The sequence below is a fragment of the Erythrolamprus reginae genome, chromosome 3 (genome assembly GCF_031021105.1).
Source record: "Erythrolamprus reginae isolate rEryReg1 chromosome 3, rEryReg1.hap1, whole genome shotgun sequence".
Classification (NCBI taxonomy): domain Eukaryota; kingdom Metazoa; phylum Chordata; class Lepidosauria; order Squamata; family Dipsadidae; genus Erythrolamprus; species Erythrolamprus reginae.
The window spans coordinates 143,954,759-143,975,239 of record NC_091952.1 but is presented as its reverse complement, the minus strand read 5'-3'; the positions used below and the strand labels follow the sequence as shown (position 1 = coordinate 143,975,239).

The 20,481-nt window shown below is 41.0% G+C and overlaps 1 protein-coding gene across 3 annotated transcripts in view; it reads right to left on the bottom strand.

Moving 5' to 3' along the window:
• Window positions 1-20,481, bottom strand: part of DIAPH1 (diaphanous related formin 1) — a 241,251-nt gene that overhangs the window by 168,298 nt on the left and 52,472 nt on the right. For 2 of the 3 annotated variants that reach the window (XM_070746897.1, XM_070746898.1), the window contains exon 8: window positions 16,436-16,575. In XM_070746897.1, the coding sequence (XP_070602998.1) occupies window positions 16,436-16,575 (140 nt within the window). Of the gene's footprint in view, window positions 1-16,435; window positions 16,576-17,896; window positions 18,519-20,481 lie in introns of those variants that run through there. The other variant, XM_070746899.1, reaches the window with a different exon arrangement.

The following is a 20,481-nucleotide window of genomic DNA, read 5'->3' as shown; positions in this document are numbered from 1 at the left end:
AAAAGCCCCTCCCCCTCATCCTTTCTGAATTTCGTGTCAATTTCTATTTTTTAAGGCTACAAATCCCTAAGGAAATTTCCCCCAAAAGGTTTGATATACTAAATTGAACAGTCCTGAACATAAGAAAAATATAAATGAACTGAAAAAAATGGTTCTTATTGGTTTATTTTTGCCACAAAAGGGCCACCCCCCCCCGGCCTTGCTGTGTGCCATTATTGTCACTTTTTATACATATTTGGCTACAAATATTTGGAATATCCTTTTGAAACAATCCTGAACATAAGAAAAATAGAAATGAACTGAAAAAAATGATTCTTATTGGTTTATTTTTGAATATAAAACCATATTGTCTTGTACTCGAGTATAAGCCTACTCGAGTATAAGCCTATTTGAGTATAAGCATGGGGACCCATTTATGTGCAAAATAAACCAATATGCATCAATTTTTCCAGTTCAATTTTCATATCATTATGTTCAGAAATGTTCAAGCTACAAATCCCACACCAACTTTAGTAAAATAGAATGTATTTTGCTAGCAAAACTATCCATAAAGTGAAGACTATTTAAAAAAAAGGGGGGGGGGGCATGCATTTCATCAACAAAATAACCAATATGCATCAATTTTTCCAGTTCAATTTCATATCAAAATTAACAAATATGGCTTCTGAAGTCTTTTAGTCCGAACCACTGCTCAAGTCAATGTACAGCATCCTGTCAAGTGGTTGTCTAGTCAATTTCTGAAAAACCCCAGTGATGGACCACACACTGCCACTGGAGGCAAGCTATTCCACTGATTACAGTGGTACCTCAAGATACAACCCCTCGTCTTACGAACAACTCGTGATACGAACCCGGGGTTCAGAAAAAATTTGCCTCTTCTTACGAACGTTTTTCGAGTTACGAACGCCAAACCCGAACTTCCGGGTTCGGCGTTCGGGGGCTCCTGGGAAGCCGCCCGGCTGTTTTAAAAGGTGACCGCCAGGCTGGGGGGCTTCCCAGCACCCCCCGGAACCCCGAACCCGGAAGTTTGGCAAAAGTTCGGGGTTCGGGGGGGAGCTGGGAAGCCCCCCAGCCCGACGGTCACCTTTTAAAATAGCCGCACGGCTTTCTAGGAGCCTCTTGAAGCCGAACGCGGAAGTTCGGGTTTGGCGTTCGGCTGCAGGAGGCTCCTGGAAAGCCGCCCGGCTGTTTTAAAAGGTGACAGCCGGGCTGGGGGGCTTCCCAGCACCCCCCCAACCCCGAACCCGGAAGTTCGGGGTTCGGGAGGTTGCTGGGAAGCCCCCCAGCCCGGCTGTGAAATGCCTCTCGTAGCAGCTGCTAGAGCCGCCGGCATTTCACCTTCCCTCCCAGGCAAAAAGATGCCGGGGAGAGGGGCATGCCTTCCATCTGGGAAGTCCAGCCCCATCATCCCAGAATGCCGGCATCTTTTTGCCTGGGAGGGAAAGTGAAATGCCGCTCGTAGCAGCTGCTAGAGCCGCCGGCATTTCACCTTCCCTCCCAGGCAAAAAGATGCCGGGAGAGGGGCACGCCTTCCACCTGGGAAGTCCTGCCCCATCATCCCAGAATGCCGGCCTTTTTGCCTGAGAGGGAAAGTGAAATGCCGGCGGCTCTAGCAGCTGCTACGAGCGCCATTTCACTTTCCCTCCCAGGCAAAAAGATGCCGGCATTCTGGGATGATGGGGCCGGACTTCCCAGGCGGAAGGCATTCCCCTCTCCCTGGCATCCTTTTGCCTGGGAGGGAAGGTGAAATGCCGCTCGTAGCAGGTGCTATGAGCGGCATTTCACTTTCCCTCCCAGGCAAAAAGATGCCGGCATTCTGAGATGATGGGGCCGGACTTCCCAGGCGGAAGGCATGCACCTCTCCCCGGCATCTTTTTGCCTGGGAGGGAAGGTGAAATGCCGCTCGTAGAAGCTGCTACGAGTGGCATTTCACTTTTCCTCCCAGGCAAAAAGATGCCGGCATTCTGGGATGATGGGGCCGGACTTCCCAGGCGGAAGGCGTTCCCCTCTCCCCGGCATCTTTTTGCCTGGGAGGGAAGGTGAAATGCCGCTCGTAGCAGCAGCTACGAGCGGCATTTCACTTTTCCTCCCAGGCAAAAAGATGCCGGCATTCTGGGATGATGGGGCCGGACTTCCCAGGCGGAAGGCGTTCCCTTCTCCCCGGCATCTTTTTGCCTGGGAGAGAAAGTGAAATGCCGCTCGTATGTGACCCGAAGCCAAGTTTGAGTCCCCTGTAAAACATTTTCCCTGCATATCTGAAACTTGAAATTTCATGACTTTTCATCATTTCAGGGGTTCTCTCTATGAGAATTTTTTTGGGGGGGTGGGGGGCTTAGTTTTTGCTGGGCAAAAAACGTTACAAATCTTCAGTTCGGGTCACATACGACCCGGACCGAAAACTCTTCATTTGAAGTGCTTATGTTTGGTCAATTTGAAAACTTTTTTCACTTGGAAAGTAGTCTGAACATTTCTGCAAACAATGATATGAAAATTGAAATGAAAAAAGTAAATCCTATTGGTTTATTTTGCTGATATAATGCATGCCGCCCCCCGTTTTTGTGAATTCTTTTCAATTTATGGATAGTTTTGCTTGCAAAATCCATTCTATTTTACTAAAGTTGGTGTGGGATTGGTAGCTTGAACATTTCTGAATATAAGAAAAATATAAAGGAACTGAAAAAAATTATTCTTACTGGTTTTTTAACATCAGAAATAAGGCCTCCCCCCCCCCCCTTGGCTGCTTGCAACCATTTTCACTTTTTATTTTTTTATGCTCCAAATCCGAAATATTCTTTAAAATCTTAGGCATTCATTTACTCAATTTAACAATGCTGATCATCAAAAAAATATTTGTGGGGGTGGGGGAAAAATTTTTTTTCTGGGCAAAAAAAAAGTCACGTTTAGTCTGTTCGGGTCATATAGACCCGGACCAAAATGATTTTTTTTAGGTACTTGAATTTGGTCTTTTTGAAAACTTTTTCAACTGGAAAACTAGTTTGAACATTTATGAACATAATGATATGAAAATTGAACTGGAAAAATTGAGACTTATATTTTTATTTTGATCAAAAAGCCCCTCCCCCCATCCTTTCTGAATTTCGTGTCAATTTCTATTTTTTAAGGCTACAAATCCCTAAGGAATTTTCCCCCAAAAGGTTTGATATACTAAATTGAACAGTCCTGAACATAAGAAAAATATAAATGAACTGAAAAAAATGGTTCTTATTGGTTTATTTTTGTCACAAAAGGGCCACACACCCCCTCGGCCTTGCTGTGTGCCATTATTGTCACTTTTTATACATATTTGGCTACAAATATTTGGAATATCCTTTTGAAACAATCCTGAACATAAGAAAAATAGAAATGAACTGAAAAAAATGATTCTTATTGGTTTATTTTTGAATATAAAACCATATTGTCTTGTACTCGAGTATATTTAATTTATGCATGGTATGTCTGTGTGTGTGACTGTTAGCATATGGGGTTTTTTAAATATTAAATATTTTAAATTTGTCTGATTGCTTATGATTTGTTTTTACATGTTGTGAGCCGCCCCGAGTCTTCGGAGAGGGGCGGCATACAAATCTAAGTAATAAATAAATAAATAAATAAAATAAGCCTACTCGAGTATAAGCCTATTTGAGTATAAGCATGGGGACCCATTTATGTGCAAAATAAACCAATATGCATCAATTTTTCCAGTTCAATTTTCATATCATTATGTTCAGAAATGTTCAAGCTACAAATCCCACACCAACTTTAGTAAAATAGAATGTATTTTGCTAGCAAAACTATCCATAAAGTGAAGACTATTTCAAAAAAACGGGGGGGGGCATTCATTTCATCAACAAAATAAACCAATATGCATCAATTTTTCCAGTTCAATTTTCATATCATTATGTTCAGAATTGTTCAAGCTACCAATCCCACACCAACTTTAGTAAAATAGAATGGATTTTGCAAGCAAAACTATCCATAAATTGAAAAAAAATCACAAAAACGGGGTGGTGCATTATATCCGCAAAATAAGCCAATAAGATTTACTTTTTTCATTTCAATTTTCATATCATTGTGTGCAGAAATGTTCAGACTACTTTCCAAGTGAAAAAAGTTTTCAAATTGACCAAAATAAGCACTTCAAATGAAGAGTTTTCGGTCCGGGTCGTATGTGACCCGAACAGAAGATTTGTAACTTTTTTCGAACAGAACAGCAGGTTTAAGTTCGTATCTTGAGGTACCACTGTATTTGCTCTTGCTGTCAGAAAATTTCTCCTTACCTTTAGGTTGTCTCTCTTTTCAATAAACTTCCAGCCATTAGTTTTTATCCTATCCTCAGGTGCTTTGATGAATAAATCAGCCCTTCAAGTACTTAAAGACACCTATCATGTTCTCCCTCATTTTTCTTTTTTATAGGCTAGATCTTTCAATCATTCCTCATACAGTTTAGCCTCCAGATTTCTTATTATCTTTGTTGTCTTCTCTGCACACATCTTTTTTTCTATCATGGTGACTGGAAGTGTACCAGTATTCTAGCTGTGATCTTACCAGTATAGTATAAAACAGAGAATCTATGGGCCATTGCCAAGAGAAAGATGAAAGACATGAGACTGAACAATGCAGAAGAGCTGAAGGCTGCTATTGAAGCATCCTGGTCTTCCATAATACCTCAGCAGTGCCACAGGCTGATAGCTTCCATGTCACACTGCATTGAGGCAGTAATTGCTGCAAGAGGGGCCCAAACCAATTACTGAGTACATATGCATGTTTATACTTTTCAAAAGTCATATATTGTTCTATGTACAATCCTTGTTTTATTGATTGCATGTAACATTCTAATTTTCTGAGATGGTAGATTTGGGGTTTTTATAAGCTGAACCCCATAATCATCACAATTATGATAAATCATGGCATGAACTATCTTGTCCTGCATGTAATGAATCTCTCTCATATATTATGTTTCACATTTTAAGTTGCATCACTGAAATATATGAAGTTTTGCATGATATTCTAATTTTTTTGAGTTTCACCTGTGGATCTTTCCCATAGTTACTACTGTTGAGCCAGATACTGCTTATTCTATACCTATGCATTTCTCAACAATGAGTAAGTGGTTGGATTGAGCTACGGGCTAAACTCTGAAGATCCTTCTAAATTTTGACCCTATCTTCCAAAGCAGGGGTTATCAAACTACAGCCCATGGGCCACAAACGGCCCACCGACACAACGTATTTGGCCCATGGAGTGGTAAGATTCAGCTCTGCCCCTCTCCCCGCAGCCACTCCTCATGTGGCTAGTTTTCCCAGCTGACAGAGGCTGGGAAGAAAGTGCCTTGCCACCCACAAGGCTGTGTTGCCCATATTGCCCCCTCCTCCAGCCGTTGGCCTTATCTTCCAGCATCCAGCCACACTTCTCAACTGCACTTCTGATCCTGTTGTTAAAAGTCCTCAAAGGTCAGGCCAAAGGGCATACATAGGAGAGGGAGAGCCAGCTGCCAGATGGTTGATGTTGGTGACGCACCCATGTGCTCCCGGTTGAGCGGGTAAGTAGAGTAGCGGCTCAGCCTGGCTGGTGGAGGGTTGCTAGCAGCGTAGCCATGTGCTTCCTGGCCAGTGGGTGGAAAGGGAGCACTTGGCAGAGGGATGATGTGGTCGGCACAGCCACATGGTCTCTGGTCACCCCCTGCCCACTGGCAGCCAGAAGTCCCCAACCCTGTCCTTCAGGTTACAGGCAGGCCACTTTGTGGATGTCATTGTGGGTGAAAGTTCTGTTCTGCTCACTGCCACCCCTGAAAGGGAGCTGCAGCCTTTGTAGGGACAGACCTCATCACAGACAAACCCATAGTCATGCCGGCCAATGCTGCTAACAAAGGATTGACCCCTGCCAATGTCATCATTGGCCATCGAAAGGAAGAGCCTGGAGCCCTCCAAATAAGTCAAGCCTGCTCTTCAGGGCTCCTTTAGTCAGTGCCAACTTTTCCGGAAGGAGATGAGATTGAGTTGTGCATGAGGGTGATGCTGGGGCTGGAGAGGAGGGTATCAGAGGGAAACACAATGGGAAAGAGAGAGAGAGAGAGATGGAGGAAGAGAGAAGGGGGAGAGACTGAGGGAGAAGGGAAAAGGAAGGGAGAGGGGGAGAGACTTTCTTCTTCTCCCTCCTCTTTTGTTTGTGAAATATCTGTCCTAGTTACAATCTTAATTGGTACTTAATGTATTGTGTGGTAATCTGAAACATATTATCAGTAGTTATTTTAAAGGAAATCCTGTTTGTTTTAGTATTTTTTAATGATCTATTTTTAAGGAACCTGAAGCTGTGTTTTAATGAAGTTAGGCAAGTGGCAAGAAACTTTGTGCTCTTTTTCCCTTTGGGGAAGGAGGTCTTATTAAAGAAACAGATGTCTTTGAGCAAGTACAGCTTGAAAGGACAAAGGCAAAATGGACTGTTAAATTGGCCCTGCCAGTCACATGACCACCTAGTCATGCCCAGTTAATCACATGACCACCTAGCCACGACTACCCTGCCAGTCATTAGGCAGATAAAACTATAGTCCACCCCCACCAACAGTCTGAGGGAACGTGACTTTGACCCGTTTAAAAAGTCTGAGGACCTCTGTTCCAGGGTATTAGCAATTCCCTCCAGCAAATCTGATCACTTCCTTTTTTATACTTCATCTAGATCAGACTTGGGCAAGGGGCGGCCCGCAGGCCAATCTGGCTCGCCCGCTGTCTGTTACCGGACTGCCCACTAACTGTGGCCGCACAGGCAAAAAACAAATGCCGCACGGGGTTTTCAACCCCCGCGCAGTGGAGCCAGCGCCATTTCTCCCCGTTGAGCACTCCGCCGCGAGCTTTAAAAAGAAAGGGAGAGGGAGGGAGAGGCAAGAGCTCCAGTTTTCCCTGTGGGGGAAAAGGGGCGGTTGCTCCCGTTGCTCGGGTGACGGCGCTGCCCAAACTGGAGCTCTTGCCTCGCCCTCCCTTCGCCTTTCTTTTTAAAACTCGCACTTTAAAAAGGGTCCTGCAGCTTCTGGATTACGATGAGAGAAAGAAAAAGGTAAAGGAAAGAGAGAGAAAAACAGAAATTAAAGTGAGCGAAATGAGAGCAAAAAGGGAGGAGAAACAAATGAGAGAAGGGAGGGAGGGAGGGAGAAATACACAGAAATGAGAGAAACCTGGAGGGAAAGAATGAGAGAGGGAAAAGAGGGAAAAGAGAGAGAGAAAGAAAAGGGAAAGAGGGAGGGAAAGAGAAGTGGAGAGGAAGGAGGGGGGAGGAAAAGAATGAAAGAAGGAGAAATGGAGGGAGGAAGGAAGGAAGGAAGGAAGGAAGGAAGGAAGGAAGGAAGGAAGGAAGGAAGGAAGGAAGGAAGGAAGGAAGGAAGGAAGAAATGAATGGAGGGACAGAGGAGGGAAGGACTTTTGGGGGGTGTAATTTTTTAAAATTTTTCTCTCAACATACTTTCAAACTATACAGTGTGTCATCTAATTTTCCATGAATAAAATGCAGTATTTTGTTAGTAACTAGTACCAGTCATCAAAAGAGTTGCAAAAGTTTTTTTTCTAATTTTGACATCCAGTTACATTTTCTTTTAATTAAATTCCCTCCTTAATGTTCCTTCAAAAAGTACACCAATTATATTTCTAACTTATTAACCATTATGCCAAAGTGCTTCCTTCTTTCTTTATACATTTTCCTATAAATGAATAAAACCTTGTATAGCCAATCAGATAGATGTTAACAAAATAAAATTAAAAACAAAACATAAACATATACGAATTTCAGACTTCTTCCCCCCTTTAAATAGCACATTTACCTAATCCCAAATTTAAAAATTATTTCAACCCATCTAACATTTAGCAAATTAATACTTATCTACATTTCTTACTTAATTATTAATTTTAAATTTCAGTCAATTTGAGAAAAGAAAAAAAAGGAAAAATTCTAAATATTCTCTATTTTCAATCAATTAAAAATCATTAACATCATTAATCTCCCCAACAATTCTAAATTCAATTCCATGTATGCATTAATCCAAATCACTATTACCTACTACATATCTCATTAAAATCAATACTTCTAATTTTATTAAAGCAGATCAGCAATTCCTAATATATCTAAATATAAATATATCTAATATATCTACATTTCCTAATATATCTAAATATAAAAAATAATTAAAGTTTAAAAAAAGGGTAAACAAAACAATACTCCAAGCTTAATCAACCCTACTCAGACTCCAATTTCTTTAATCTGAGCAGAACTTTGAACCAAACCCTTTTCTTTTTTATTTTTTTGTATCCCCTGCTGGTTGCAGTTTATTATCTCATCATTAAATAATGATATAATTAGGTGCTCCATATTTTCACTGTATTGTAAATCTTTGTATTGCTTGTTCTGGTTTCTGGTAGAAGTTTAGTAATTACAAATAACTCTCATTAAATACATCATTTCATGAATAAAGCAATTCCGTTTATTTCTCTGCTCTCTTGTACTTCAACACATTCCAGACATCGGGATTTGCGCATGCGTCCAGGAAGATAGATGCCTCTACAGAGAACTCCCTAATGTGAATTAGAAAAAGTGAAAGTTAACCCCTGACACCCCTCTCTGGCTTGGTGAAAAGCAGATTGAGAGGAAGAGAATCAAACGGAGTTTTTGAAAACGTGTTTGGATCATTACAAAAAGCGAAGCAAGCTACTGTTTTAAACGTTAGTAGGGGAAAAATAGAGAACAAAGGAAAAATGGCGACTACTCCGGATTTTGGGGGGAAAATGGACTCACTGCTAACGACATTTGCAAATATGGGGCAACAGCTCAAAGAGATGCAAACAGCTATAGCTGCCGTCAGTGCTGGTGTTACAGACTTAAAAGAACAGTCAAAATCACAAGATCTGAGAATTGTGAAACTGGAGGAGGGGAAAGTTCGCCATGAGTCATGCATAAATAACTTACAAGACAGACAAAGGAGGTAAACATCTTATCCAAGTGATCCATCAATGGCTTTGTGAAAATAAAATTAAAAGTGACCCAAATGAATATGAGAGAGTGCACTGGGTATTTGGACCTCGGAATCAAGGCAATCAAAGAGACATAATCGTAAGATTTATTTCGGAAAGGAGGGCAACAGAAACTTACAGAGAATTAAAGCAAACTCCAAATTTAAATTATAAAGGCACTTCAATACGTGTTCTAAAAGATTTGTCTGCTGAGACGCTCCAGGCTAGAAACCAAATGAGACCTATCGCGAATCAATTATTTCAGAACAGAGTCCGTTTTACCTGGAAATATCCAGCGATAATAATAGTTTTTAAAGATTCCAAAGTTCTCCAGGCAATATCCTTGGATGAGGGGAAGAAACTGCTTCAGCAACTGGGGTTTGACTTGGATCTAAATCTCCAGGCATCATCAGGGAAGGAGAAACCAGCAGTAGAAGGAGGAAGAGAAAAAGAAGACCCGAGTCGTGACCTGTTTACAGCTCAGCCAATTCGCACAGCAGATCAAGAAAAAGATGAAAAAATTGCAGCCCTACAAAAGGAGCTGGCACTACTTCAGGAAAGAGGAAAAAAAGAACCCAGAATTACATGTCAAAAAGAAGAAATAAGAACTGAACTGTTAACATGGTATTATTGTTCTCAACTAACTTGCTTCTTTGTGTATTTTATTCTAACTAACAAGGGATAAAGAGGGAAGGAGGGGGGGGATTTCCTTTATTGTTTTTAAAGGGGAAAGGTGGGGGAGTTCTCCAGTGGAATGCAAATCCAGGGGTGCCTCTTGGATAAACGAAAATTCTTTTCGTTGCCTCCCTTTCGGGGGGGCGCAGGGGAAGGGGCACGAGGGTGGGGGTTCAAGGCAATTAACCAAAACTTTTCCAATAGGCTCTGTTTTGCAGGAGGGGGAAGCACATTCAAAAGTACAGTGATACCTTGTCTTACAAACTTAATTGGTTCCGGGACGAGGTTCTTAAGGTGAAAAGTATGTAAGACAAAACAATGTTTCCCATAGGAATCAATGGAAAAGCTATTAATGCGTGCAAGCCCCAAATTCACCCCTTTTGCCAACCAAAGTGCCCGTTTTTGCGCTGCTGGGATTCCCCTGAGGCTCCCTTCCATGGGAAACCCCACCTCCGGACTTCTGTGTTTTTGCGATGCTGTGATTTCACTGAGGCTCCCCTCGCTGGGAAATCCCACCTCCGGACTTCCGTTGCCAGCGAAGCGCTCGTTTTTGCAATGCTAGGATTCCCCTGCAGCATTGCAAAAACACAGAAGTCCGGAGGTGGGGTTTCCCATGAAGGGGATCCTCAGGGGAATCCCACAGAGCAAAAATGGATGCTTCGCTGGCAATGGAAGTCCGGAGGCAGGGCATCCCAACGGTGGTGGTGGGTTTGTAAGGTGAAAATAGTTTGTAAGAAGAGGCAAAAAAATCTTAAACCCCGGGTTTGTATCTCGAAAAGTTTGTATGACGAGGCGTTTGTAAGACGAGGTATCACTGTATATATAATGGGTGAAAGGGTTTTATTGTCATTAAATGTGAATGTAATGACGTTGCAGAAAAAACATTATAGAATTATGAAATTGGCCAGGGATAGTAGAGTTGATTTTTTGTTTTTATCAGAAACTCATAAAGGGAGGAAAAGATCAGACAAATTCGTTAATAATAGTGACTGGAAAGGATTTATGAATCTAGAGGGAACACAAAAAGTAGAGGAGTGGCAATTCTGATAAATCAAAGAATTCCATTTGAATTAATTAATATTAAAAGTGATAAAGATGGTAGAATGTTATTCATTAAGGGGAAAATAAATAATAAGGTAATAACCTTACCAGTAATTTATGCTCCAAATGCAAATACAAAGCAATTCATAATAAATGTAAAGCGTAAGTTAGATAATTTCGCAGAAGGCATAGTGATTCTAGCAGGTGATTTTAATTTGGAATTAACAGCAGGGAGGGGAGAAAAGAAAAAGTTACACTTAAATAAAATTAATATGTTGGACCTCCATGCAAACACAGCAAACAGGGATACATTTTATTCAGCAAGACATAATAAATTTAGTTGTATTGACTATATATTAATGAATAAAACGGGGGAGGCACGCCTCAAGAGAGCTGAAGTTAAAAGTACAGGGATACCTCGTCTTACAAACGCCTCGTCATACAAACTTTTCGAGATACAAACCCGGGGTTTAAGATTTTTTTGCCTCTTCTTACAAACTATTTTCACCTTACAAACCCACCACGGTCGCTGGGATGCCCCACCTCCAGACTTCCGTTGCCAGCGAAGCACCCGTTTTTGCACTGCTGGGTTTCACCCTGAGGCTCCCATCCATGGGAAACACCACCTCTGGACTTCCGTGTTTTTGTGATGCTGCAGGGGAATCCCAGCAACGCAAAAACAGGTGCTTCGCTGGCAACAGAAGTCTGGGTTTCCCAGCGAGGGGAGCCTCAGTGAAATCGCAGCATCGCAAAAACACAGAGATCCAGAGGTGGGGTCTCGAGGACTTTGGTGTTTTTGCGATGCTGCGATTTCACTGATGCTCCCTTCGCTGGGAAACCCCACCTCCGGACTTCCGTTGCCAGTGAAGCACTCATTTTTGCGATGAAGGGATTCCCCTGCTGGGATTCCCCTGCAGCATCGAAAAAACACAGAAATCCAGAGGTGGGGTTTCCCATGGAGGGGAACCTCAGGAGATACAACCCTGTGGTTTTGGTTAGTGAAAAAAATAGACTCAAATTACAAAAGGAATTGTGTGAATTCTTTAATATTAACGAAACAGGAGAAATTAAGCAAACAATAGTTTGGGATACACACAAGGCTTTTATGAGAGGTAATTGCATTAGCACTGAAGCTTTTATTAAAAAATCTTGGGAAGTAGAAAGAGAAAGAATATTAAAAGAGATAGACCTAATCCAAGAGAGCCTGAAAATTACAAGAAATAGAGCCTGGAATACACTATTATTACTTAAGAAAAAGAAACTACAATCTCTTGAGGAAGAGAAATGGAATAAAATGAAGATGATTGTAAAACAGAGAATTATGGGATGGGGGAACAAATCAACGAAACAAATGGTACATTATTTGAAAAAAAGAAAGGAGAAATCCTGTATCCCTGCTTTAAAGAATAAGGATGGTGCAATAAAACGTAGTAATATTGAACTGGAAAAAATAATGAGAGACTTATGGAAATTTATATAAAAAAGAACAAATCACAATGCAAACTATAGAAGTTAAGGAGAAATTAACGGAAGAAGATAGACAAATCTTAAATGCAAAAATAACAAATGATGAGCTATCTAGAGTTATTAAAGGGTTAAAACCTGCTAAAGCTCCAGGCCCAGATGGTTTTACTGGTGAATATTATAAGACTTATAAGAATGAATTATTACTGCATTTGGAGAAATTGTTTAACAATGTTTTTCAGACCTTTGACATTCCACAGTCATGGAAAATTTCAGAGATTATAACTATCCCAAAGCCGGATCGTGATTTAATGGACCAAGGTTCCTATCGTTCTATCAGCTTACTTAACCAGGATTATAAAATATTTATGAAAATATTGGCAAACATTTTACCAAAGATAATTGGAGAAGACCAATATGGATTTGTTAAAGGAAGAAAGATTTACAAACCAATTAGAAACGTTGTTAATGTGATATACCATGCCACCACTACCAAAAGAAAACTAGGTATTTTAAAGTTAGATGTGTACAAAGCTTTCGATAAAGTTAACCATGATTACTTGTTTCAATTGTGTAAAGATTTAAACATGGGAGACAATTTTTGTCAAATTATAAAAGCAATTTATAAGGATAATATAGCTTATATTAGGGTAAATGGTAATAGAACAGAGAAGGTTAAAATTCAGAACGGAACTAAGTAGGGTTGCCCACTATCCCCAATGTTATTTGCATTGGCAATTGAGGTCTTAGCAAATAAAATTAGAAATGACAAAGAGTGGAGAGGTTACCAAATAGGAAAACTAGAATTAAAACTAAATCTTTTTGCAGATGATGCTATAGTATTGACTGAAACCCCAATTGAAATGATGAAAAGAATAAAGATTTTACTCCAAGAATTTAAAGATCAGTCGGGTCTTGCAGTTAATATAGAGAAATCAGAGATAATTTGTTTAAATACAGGCCCTAAAGAGCAAATTGAGATACAAAAAGTGTCAGGATTGAAATTGGGATGTAAAAAATTGAAATATTTATGAGTTTGGCTGTTAAAAAATCCTAATAAAACTGTGATGGTTAATTATAACTTAATATGGAAGAGACTTCAAAAGCAGATAAAAAACTGGAAGAAAAAAGGTTGAGAAGAATGGCTAAGATTAGAGCCCTTAAAATGATGATTATACCAAAAATGATGTATCTATTTCAGGTTTTACCAGGTACCTTTCCTGGGGCAAAACTGAGAGAATGGGATAGTAAACTAAATTTTTGGATTGAAGGAAACAAAAGGCCTAGAATAAGGAAAAAATGGCTGTTTGCCCATGAGAAAGAGGGGGGGTGGGGAAGCCCGAGCTTAGAATTATATAGGGAAGCATTTCAAATAGAAAGATTAATGGAACTAAAGTTATGGGGGGGGGGGGAGAAAGTGGGTGAAATTGGAAAAGGAAATCAATAACATAAATAATAAGGAGTCATTATTTAAAAAATGGAGTAAAATAGAAATTAATAATTTAACCGACCCTCTGAAAGCAGGTTTAGAAATATGGTTTAAATGGCAGGGGAAATTGGGAATTAGAAATTCAAAATTATCAACGTTACATGTATTGAATACAGGTAATGATGTTAACTTAAGCAGAATTATAAAAGAGTTAAATAGTAAAGGGATAATGAGAATTGAACAATTATATGAGAAGGACGGGAGAGTTAGCAGAACTCGGCCAGAATGGTGGCTGGGTCAACAGAAATGGCTGCAGATTAATGCAATAAGTAAATATTTAAATAAAAGTGAGAATAAAGAAGCTTTCTTGAGAGAAGAAAATTGCTTAGAGAAAATATTTTTAAAAAAGATCAATGATACAAAAGCACAAGCTAGTAATATATATAGAATGTTATCGCAAGCAGAAGAGGAAGTAATTAAAGGCTTGACAAGATGCTGGCAAAATGATTTACAAATAGATGAAAGTGAAATGAAAGAAATAGTAGAAAATATACATAAGATTAAGAACACAAGAGTTAAAGAGATGAGAAGAAAAATTTTACATAAATGGTATTATACACCAGCACAACTTGCACACTTCCAGGGGAAAGAGAAAGGCAATTGTTGGCATGGTTGCCAAAAGAAAGGAATTTTCATGCATATATTCTGGGAGTGTGTAGAAATTCAGAAATTTTGGAAGGAAGTGCAGAACGAAATAAATAAAATGCTAAATATTAATTGGATAATTACAAAAGAAATAATGATATTAATTAAACAAAGAGAACTAAGAGATTTTAAAGAAATAAAAACTGCAGCACTGGAAAGCACTCAAGCGGTAGTGGTATTGGGTTGGGAAGAGTCTATAAAATGGACACAACAGAACTGGTACTGGTACATGGTGGATCACATTCATTTTGAAATCATGGAAATAAGATTAAACAACTTTGATGAAAATAAATTGGAGAAGCTGATGGCACGATGAAATAAGGTGAAAGGTTATATGCTGAGTAGAATCTGTGACGCAAATGTGAAAAATAAACTCCAATCACTCTTTCAATAATAACAAATGCAAAGTAGAGCTAAGGAAATATATATATATAAACTAGTAAATATTTGAACCCCCCGCAATTGGTGGTGGTGGTGATGGTTATTGTCAGTCGGGTGATGGGCACATGCACTGTGCACTGTTTTATGTTTGTTTTATGTAACCATATTTACAAAATCAATAAAAATGTATTTTTTTTAAAAAAAAACACATTCCAGACATCAATCAGTCTGTTATCTCTCTTCTAGCCGCATTCCTCACATTCCTTTTCCTGCTTCACTTAGACAAGATTTATTTCCTAAATACATAGCTTTAAAAAAGACAGCAGCACTGACTAAATACAATACAAAATACTTTGGCTTACTTTAGCGTGGTGAAAACACCTCCATATTTCCTTTCATCAACGTTGAAACTCCACCCTTCTTCTCCACTAGCCCCCTGACATGCCAATTACCTCACTACAATATTTAACCCATTCCTCTCCTTAATATCTTATTCCAGACCTTTGCTCTCTACGTTTCTGAATTCTTCTGAATTTAGGATTAACACAGTGAGCATTTGATTCTCCCTCGCTAGATCCTGAACTCATAGCCCCATCCTGTGGCTGGCCTTCCACCTGCTCTACTACCTGTAACCCCGGGGCCCCCACTACTTCATAAACACTATCTGAATCCGAGTCCTCAATATCTTCATCATCCTCCAACTGATCAGGAGTATGTACAACACTGCTTAACATACTGTTTGTTTATGAAAAGATAGCATATGTATACTATATACAGTATTGGGTAGAACTGAGTTAATTATATTAGTCTGGCCCTCTAAAACCATCCCAATTTCTCATGCGGCCCCATGGCAAAATTAATTGCCCAGCCCTGATCTAGATCATTTGTGAAGATGTTGAAGAGTACTGGGACCAAGACAGAACCTTGAAGCATCTCAGTGAATACTTCCCTTCATGTAAATTTAGTTCCAAATGTTTAAATAAATAATTAAACTTTCATTTTTTTTCATTACAAAAGGCTCTATTAACAAATTATTATCTTTTGGGGATACTAACTGAAAACATGTGAAATTGCTTTGAATTTATTTATTTTATTTATTTGTTTTGTCCAGTACATATTGGTGGTATACAAAGATATAATGGGACAGGGGACGGAAGGCACTCTGGTGCACTTATGCATGCATACATACTTCATTTCTGTCTTTCATTATTACATTTTCCTATTTTATTTTCTTGAAGAGAGAAAAATATTGCCTTCCTAAATATAGCTATCTATTTTATTTCTGTTCATATATAAAAAATGTTTTGAACAAAATTATGCAAAGGTGATGGAGAGGAATCTAACTGATGTTACCAAAATACTTTACTTGAATTAACTATTCATTCATAACAAGTAAAACTTAGGAAGAACAAGTGCATCTTAAGATATACAAATAGAAGAAAATTTATGAAACTAGCTTTGTGTTTCTTCACCTCTTGTCATAACCTTAGTTTATGCTCTGAAAAGCTATGGGTGTAAAACTTCCTTAAGTAACATAGGATAAGGATAATAGCTTCAGGAAGAGTGTATTGCTTCACCTTTTTTCCCTTGGCATATTCAAAACTCATCTGTTGTACCAATTATGTGTTTATTAAGAGGCATAACTAATAAAGAAACCATATTTTAACATACTTTTCCAAAAAATTAAATTAGTAAACCCATTCTTCTACAGCATACAAATGAACCAAAAGATAAAATACTCATTGCCACATACATATCCACAGGCTGAGGCAGGATGCAGAGAGCAGAAAGTAGCTTGATAGCATCAATCATCATTGTAGGGACTTTAGGGTCAACTGCTTTTGCCAAAAGTAGAATTCCATCATCTGTTTCAAGCATTGTCTTAATTCCAAACTAAAAAGTAAAAATCAATATACCCTCGGGTGAATAACTTAGATTATAGGCAGAAATAATACTCATGACATAAAATGGTGCAGGTCTCACAAAAACGTTACATTATATGTTCAAAAAACAAGAGAAAGGGAATATGTTCTAAGGAAGAACTTCTAAAGCCAATTTCGAGAAGAATTTAAGGGCACTTTTACTCAACATTGTTTCCATTCCTCTGTGTATTCAAAGTGTTTTTAGTCTGCCAATCAATTAACTCAAGACTAGGCAGGGACTGTTGTATGTATATTTTTCCTTTCCCATTCTTCAGACACTTTTGATAAATCAAATTTGCTGTAGAAAAATTGGAAAATTAATATAAAAGAATTCCAGCAAATGTTATAAATGTCTTATGTTGGTAATGGATAGATTTGATGTCAGGCTAATTTCTTCTAACCATGTGTGAATAAGAAAACTAGAGCTTGCACCATAAATGCCTGATGCATCATTCCCTGCTAATGGTTAAAGCTAATACAGGTAATCCTCGATGTACAAGCATGATTCAGTTCCAAAAAATTGTTGTTGTGAATATTGCCCATTTTGCAACCTTTCTTGACACAGTTGTTAAGTGAATCACTGCAGTTGTTAAGTTAGTAACACGCTAAGTGACACTGACTTCCCATTGACTTTACTTGTCAGAAGGTCACAAAAGGTAATCATATGACACTGGGCCCCTAGAACCATCATAAATATGAGTCAGTTGCCAAGCATTTGAATTTTGATTATGTGATCATGGGATGCCAGAACAGCCATGTGAAAAGCAGTCACAAGTCACTTTTTTCAGTGTTGTTGTAATTTTGAACAGTTATTAAATAAACTGTTGTAAGTTGATGATTACTTGTACCAGTCATTTTAAAAAATATTTTCCAATGCAGATTGTCCTCAGTTAATAATCACTTGTTCAGTTACTATTTGAAGTTACAATGACACTGTATGAGGAGACTTATGACCAGTTCTTCTGGTCTGTAATGGTCACATGATTGCAATTTGGCTGCTTCATAACCAGTTCACAATTGCAACAGTCACAGCATCCCACAATCATAGGATTGCTATTTGCATACTTCTCTGCTGGCTTCCAACAAGCAAAGTCAACTGAGAAGCCAACAGGTGGTCACAAATGGCAATTAAGTGATACCATGCTTTATGATTGCAACACTTTGCAACAGAGTTGCAGAATCCCAAATACTCTTTCTTATTAAACAAGAACTATCTTGGGCACAACTTATAACTAAAGCCCAGTTTTACTGCAAACAAGCCCATGGTATTCTGTGCAAACAAGAAGGTCTACCTAGAAACTACTTGGTGTCCCCACATACTGCTGTTCACATTCCACCAATTGGGGCATGTACGAGTAGCTGGGGTCAATACTCATGGGCTCAGTTCCTGATGATTGTGGCAATGTGGACTGTTAAGAGGGGTATATGATAAAAAGTTTGAATTAAAAAAAGAAATGGAAGAAAACATTGTATTTATCAAAACAAAAAAGCAGAAGGATACAACAGATTTTAAAGAACACGGTCTGATCGTATAAAATTGACAAATACATTCTTGAAAGAAAGTATAAATTATAGTTTATTCCCTTAATTTTACCATTCATAAGTAAATTTCTGAATGTGACCATCTGATAAAAATCTGGCCAAGTATATCCTTGGTAGAACATTTCCTAAAGTTAGAATGCCTGCAACATATTCTTTTTCACATTTTTTCATACGTTACCGTACCACTACAGTGATCCCTCGAGTTTCGCGATCTCGATCTTCGCTAAACGCTATATCGCGATTTTTCCACCCGATGACGTCACTCTCTTCCTTCCTTTCTCATCTTTCTTTCTCTCTCTCTTTCTCTATCTTGCTTCTTCCTCTCTCACACTCTTCCTCCCTCTCTCATCTCTTTCTTTCCTTCTCTCTCTTTCTCTATCTCTCCCCCTCTTGCTCGAGCGGCCGCCTAGCAGCTGATCTGCTCGGCAGCGCAGCACCAGCGAGGAGCCAAAGATCCGGGTTTCCCCTTTCCGTGGGCAGCGGGGAAACCCGGATCTTCGGCTCCTCCTGCTGCTGCGCTGCCGAGCAGATCAGCTGCTAGGCGGACGAAGGAACCTTCCCTGGGTCTTCCCCCGCCGCCCACGGAAAGGGGAAACCCGGATCTTCGGCTCCTCGCTTCCTTACGCCAAACGCGTATTTTTTGAGCTGCTTGTGGGAGTGGCTTTGTGCAGAAGGAAAAGAGGGAGGAGGGAGAATGGCTGAGGGATCCCCCTCTCCCCCTGTAGCGAAGGGTGCGCGTGCTTGCTCTGGGCGGTTGCGTGACTGATTAAAAAGGTGGCGACTGGGAAAGGAGCGGCACGCGCCCTTCCTTAAACGACTTATCGCTGTCATCGTCGCGTGGTCAGAGCCTTGTCTGCCTCTTCCTTCTGCGCGCTCTCGTTCTGTCCCCGTCGTGTGTGAGTGTGCACCGGTGGGGGAGGGGAGCGAATGAGGCGTCTCTGCCCTCGGCCGGTTCATTTTTGTATTCCTCCCTTCCATGGTTGCTGCTCCACCCCTCTGGTTGAATAGCCTTTGGCTGCTTAGCCGGGGCCCTAGGAAAGAAAACGGAGGGGGTGGGGAAAAGGTGACGACCTGGCGGCGGTAGCGAGGGGCAGCAGTGGAGCGAGAGGCGGGCGAGTGGCTGAGGCCCAGAGGAGAAAGAAATGGGGAGCGGCGGCAGCTGCAGAAAATTTTGGCGTAACCACTGGAACCTCCGGGATGGATTTGGGTTGTTCGGTGTGGAAGGATTGGATTTAACGTGGTGTGCTGATTGGAGGCGGCGTTGTCGGCGGCGGCGTGTTGTGCGGGGAGCGCGGAGGGGATCCTGCCCGTGCCCGCTCCCGCCTCGGCCGCCTGCAAGGATAATTCTGCCCTATCTGGACCATGGCCGACGACGATGTGCTGTTCAAGGATGTCTATGAACTGTGCGAGGTGATCGGCAAGTAAGTGGCCGGAGTGGGAAGTGGGGAGGAAGGAGGCAAATGGGCCAGGAGCGGGGAGAGACCAAAGCAGCGAGGAGCCGAAGATCCGGGTTTCCCCTTTCCGTGGGCAGCGGGGAAACCCGGATCTTCGGCTCCTCGCTGCTGCTGCGCTGCCAAGCAGATCAGCTGCTAGGCGGACGAAGGAACCTTCCCTGGGTCTTCCCCCGCCGCCCACGGAAAGGGGAAACACGGATCTTCGGCTCCTCGCTGCTCTGACCACGTGACGACGACAGCGATAAGTCGTTTAAGGAAGGGCGTGCACCGCTCCTTTCCCAGTCGCCACCTTTTTAATCAGTCAGGCAACCGCCCAGAGCAAGCACGCGCACCCTTCGCTACAGAGGGAGAGGGGGGTCCCTCAGCCATTCTCCCTCCTCCCTCTTTTCCTTCTGCACAAAGCCACTCCCACAAGCAGCTCAAAAAATATGCGTTTGGCGTAAGGAAGCGAGGAGCCGAAGATCCAGGTTTCCCCTTTCTGTGGGCGGCGGGGGAAGACCCAGGGAAGGTTCCTTCATCCGCCTAGCAGCTGATCTGCTCGGCAGCGCAGCAGCAGCGAGGAGCCAAAGATCCGGGTTTCCCCGCTGCCCACGGAAAGGGGAAACCCGGATCTTCGGCTCCTCACTGCTGCTGCGCTGCCGAGCAGATCAGCTGCTAGGCGGACGAAGGAACCTTCCCTGGGTCTTCCCCCGCCGCCCACGCAAACTCCACCATCTACGCATGCGCGGCCATAGAAAAAAGGGCGCGCATGCGCAGATGGTGTTTTTACTTCCGCAACCCTACATCCCGAAAAATCGATTATCGTGAGGGGTCTTGGAACGGAACCCTCGCGATAATAGAGGGATCACTGTATTTGCACAACTAATTTTATTTGTTCCGTT